This window comes from Eimeria mitis, genomic scaffold, assembly GCF_000499745.2.
Source record: "Eimeria mitis Houghton genomic scaffold, Emh_scaff2589, whole genome shotgun sequence".
NCBI lineage: Eukaryota > Apicomplexa > Conoidasida > Eucoccidiorida > Eimeriidae > Eimeria > Eimeria mitis.
This window is the reverse complement of record NW_013570928.1, coordinates 1-3,834: the sequence shown is the minus strand read 5'-3', so window position 1 is coordinate 3,834 and position 3,834 is coordinate 1. Positions and strand designations below refer to the sequence as shown.

General features: G+C 54.0%; 1 protein-coding gene across 1 annotated transcript; it reads right to left on the bottom strand.

Moving 5' to 3' along the window:
- Positions 1-2,827: 2,827 nt before the first annotated feature.
- On the bottom strand, positions 2,828-3,627 carry EMH_0055950 (uncharacterized protein; the record flags this gene model as incomplete). Its single annotated transcript, XM_013497288.1, has 2 exons — positions 2,828-3,069; positions 3,303-3,627. 2 exons carry the CDS (start codon positions 3,625-3,627, stop codon positions 2,828-2,830), a joined length of 567 nt encoding a protein of 188 aa, XP_013352742.1.
- Between the last annotated feature and the right edge of the window lie 207 nt (positions 3,628-3,834).

The following is a 3,834-nucleotide window of genomic DNA, read 5'->3' as shown; positions in this document are numbered from 1 at the left end:
CTATAAAGACAGGGGAGACAACCCTGTTGATGGTTTAGGGTTTGCACCCTAGGCTCTAACAGCTGAAGTAGCGTTGTTTGGTCTGATGCTTTGCGTTTGCTGAGTAGGGTTTAGGGTTTAGAAATGCTCAGGGGTTGGGCTTTGGAGCTTCTTGCTGGGGACGGAGAGAGGAGGGTTTAGGGCTCCGGATTTAGGGCTTCTTCTTCGATGAGGGTTTTTGCTTCTTTCCGGAGGAAGGGGCACTACCAGTCGATGTCTCAGGGTTTACAGCAGCAGCTACTGCTGCTCCTGAGGTTGGAGAAGCAGGAGGAGCATATTCCTCTCCATATAGCTGGGCGATGCGGACGGGGTCGTGTGGAGTGTATTGGATGGCGTGACGGCTGTATAGGGGCCACGACGGCACACACACAACAGCAGCAACAGCTGCAGCAGCCAGCAGAATGCAGCAGCTGTTAGCGAATGACTCTGTTACAAACCCAAAGATAAAACCAAACGTCGTCCCCAAGGCAAACAACGAGAGCAGTAAACGCTGCAGCACCTCCTGTGAACGGAAATCAACAACCCCCTCCTTCAAAGACGCCCAAATCGAATGCAATGTTTCCATCATCATCGCCGCAAGTGGCAGCAACAGCAACAGCAACGGCAGCAGGGGTCTCAGCTACAGCAGCGGAAGCCTCTCCAGGCGCCCCGATGAAACCCGCTGCAGCAGCAGCACNGCAGGGGTCTCAGCTACAGCAGCGGAAGCCTCTCCAGGCGCCCCGATGAAACCCGCTGCAGCAGCAGCACCGGCAAACAGCAACAGCAGCACAGAAGGTCCTCCGGCCCTTCACCACATCCGCTGCTCCTCTGTTAGCGGCTGCTATCTGACGCGTCTGTACTTGTTGGTTGTCTCTGGTGTCTTTGTCTTGCCTGCCCCCCGCCGAGGTGTTTCTTCAGTGTTCGGCGCACCTCGCGCCCGCATTCAACGACTTCGCCGTTAAAACGAGTTAAAAGAATTAAAAGATGAAAACGGTTAAACACAAACACGCAAAGAAAACACACTCTTCCGGCCGCCGCAGCCGCCCGTACTGCGCCGCCTTCCGGAAGGCTGGTCTAAGCACGCATCAGTAGAAAAAGGAATAACACAAAAACATATAAATATAGTGAAGGGAACAAAGTGAAATATGCGTGAAAGCCCTGTTTCGTAAGATGCTCTCCACGCTGCTGATGATGCCGCTGCCGCTGCTGCTGCTCCCGTTCACTGGCTGCAGCGTTCAGGGCCCCTCAGAGAGTAAGATGGTATAACAACTTTTTAATGTGTGAATTGTATAAGGCCACTGTAGTGACGCACCTCAGTCTAAGCAGAGGAGCGGCGTAAACTGCAACTAAGTCAGACACCCGAGATGCGTGTTTTGAAAGAGCAGCTGATTGCCCCCCGCTTTCGTAACGTTGTGAGCACTGCGGAACAAGGGCCTCGGGCGGGCGTGGAGAGAAAGCAGCCCGCCATGTTGCAGCGCCTCGTGTTGCAACTCCTTTCTTATAGGCAGTGTAGCGCGGTGCAACACAATGATAGTGACAGGCTTGACACCTTCGAGTAAAGGCAACAGTACCTACTCGGATTAAGACGATGGGAGCCAGTGTGTATTAACGTGAATAAGAACATAATTCGTGTGATATATTAACATTACTGTTCTGCGGATTGTGCACTGGTGCTGTCAGTCACGCCAACGGTTTCAGGCCCAGGGAGCCCTGGCCTGAAACCACTGGCGCNTGTGCACTGGTGCTGTCAGTCACGCCAACGGTTTCAGGCCCAGGGAGCCCTGGCCTGAAACCACTGGCGCCAGGAGCAGACCGAGCCTCCTCGGATTCTATCATGCTCTCCGGTAAGACTATTTTCGTCTCTATCGTCTTGGACTTATTGTGTTCGCCAAGGGGAATGTCGGCCCCTTCACCCCTTTGGCGTATTATGTGTGTGAACAATTGATGATACCTTTCAGTGGGACGCGAGCTGTATGCAGACTGGCAGAAATAGGTATAATAGTTTGTTCCAACCTGTGTGTTGGAATCACCTCCCATTGTAACGTGAGGAGGAACCGAACTCCTTGGGGGAATATACACACTTCAGCCAACGAAAGAGTCGAACCCCGCCAGTCGACCTGGGGGTCCCCTGCAGAGCACCGGGGGTACTACAGGCAACCAGACATGCAAGCATAACGACGGTCCCTTTCCTGCGTGCATTAACACTGTGTACGGTTGTTAAACAACTAAACGGCCCGGAATTACGAGCCTGCATGCGAGCAGAAGGACACGTAGCGACTCCATACAGATTGCCCTACATCTGGCTCCCACCTCCACCCGGAGCAACACACGCATTCATTTTGCCCAGGCTCCCCAGAAGGTATGGGTGCATGGAGGGAGGAGAAAGTGACTGATGGAGCACTGAAAAACGAAAGGAAAAGAAAAAAATGTCAGTGTATATGCACAGGGTGAAGTCTGTGTGCGGCTGAAGGTGGTCTGTGGAGCCCGACGTGTACGACTAGTTTGAGGGACGGGTTAAAGATGAAGTAGTGGTGGAGCCAGAGGCGTCTGTGAAACTGTTTCTACCGAGTGCGGGCTGCTACTCTGCTGCTGCTGCAGCGCTTAAGGGAGTGATGTAGCGCGGCAACAGACAGAATGCTGCGAGAAGCAGCAGGAGGCAAAAAAAAAGGGTGATGAGGTGTACTAGCTGGAAGCGGCGTCAAGACGAACCGACAAAGCAGCGAACAAGAAAATCAACAATTAAACAAACAAAACAACGATTAAACTGTACAAAGCAGGGCAGATTTAAACAAATACAAAGAGGAAACAATCAGTGCAAAGGAAAACGGCGTTTGCGCCTCCATACAGGGCCTTCCCGCTGCTGCTGCTCGTGTTGCAGCGCCTGCTGTTGCTGCTGTTGCTTTTGCTGCAGTACCTGCTCTTGCTGCTGTTGCTCTTCCTGCAGTACCTGATTTTGCTGCCGCTCTTGCTGCAGCACCTGTTGCGTCTGCTGCTGCTGCTGCTCGTGTTTTCCCTGAGAGTGCTGCAACGAAGGAGGAGCGTCGGCGTCAGCTGCAGTAGCAGGGGGACAGGCACGCAAAGCAACACCAACAACAGCTGGGGCAGCAGCAGCAGAAGAAGCCCCGTGCGAAAGCAGCTTTTCCCCCTCCTTTGTGTCCCCCCCTTCAGTCTCCTGAAGCCTTTGTGTCATTGGCAGTGTATCCTCAGAAGCACTCTCCGTATCTGCTGATTCGTGCTGCGGTTGCTGCTGCTGGAGCAGCTGCAGTTGTTCCTNTCAGAAGCACTCTCCGTATCTGCTGATTCGTGCTGCGGTTGCTGCTGCTGGAGCAGCTGCAGTTGTTCCTCGTCGTGTTGCTCCTCCTCCAGCACCTCCATTCGGTCATCCTGATGCCGTTTGTCGTGCTGCTGCTGCGGCGGCGATGCAGGGCATTCGGCTGGCGGATGTTGCGGCTTTTGGCTGAGTAACTGCAGCAGCAGCTGCTGCAGAGAGTTGCCTTGTTTCTCTTGCTGCTGCTGCTGCTGCGTCTCTTGCTGCATTGTTTGCTGCTGCAGAGTTTGCTGCTGTTGCGGCGGCAGCAGCGCTTGCTGCTGCTCGCGTTGTTGCTGCATGTGGTCTGCGGATTCGTCTGCCGGCTCCGCCTTGACGCAGATTTGCCGTAACGCTAGAGGCAGCAATTCTGGTGTAGAGACAAACACTTTCTCAGACAACAAAGGCGCAGTGCTAGCAGCAGCCCTTTCACCAGCATCTGCAGCAGCAGCTGGTGCTGTTGCTTCAGCTGCTGCTGCCTGAGCGTCACCAGCTGCCGATCCTAAGAC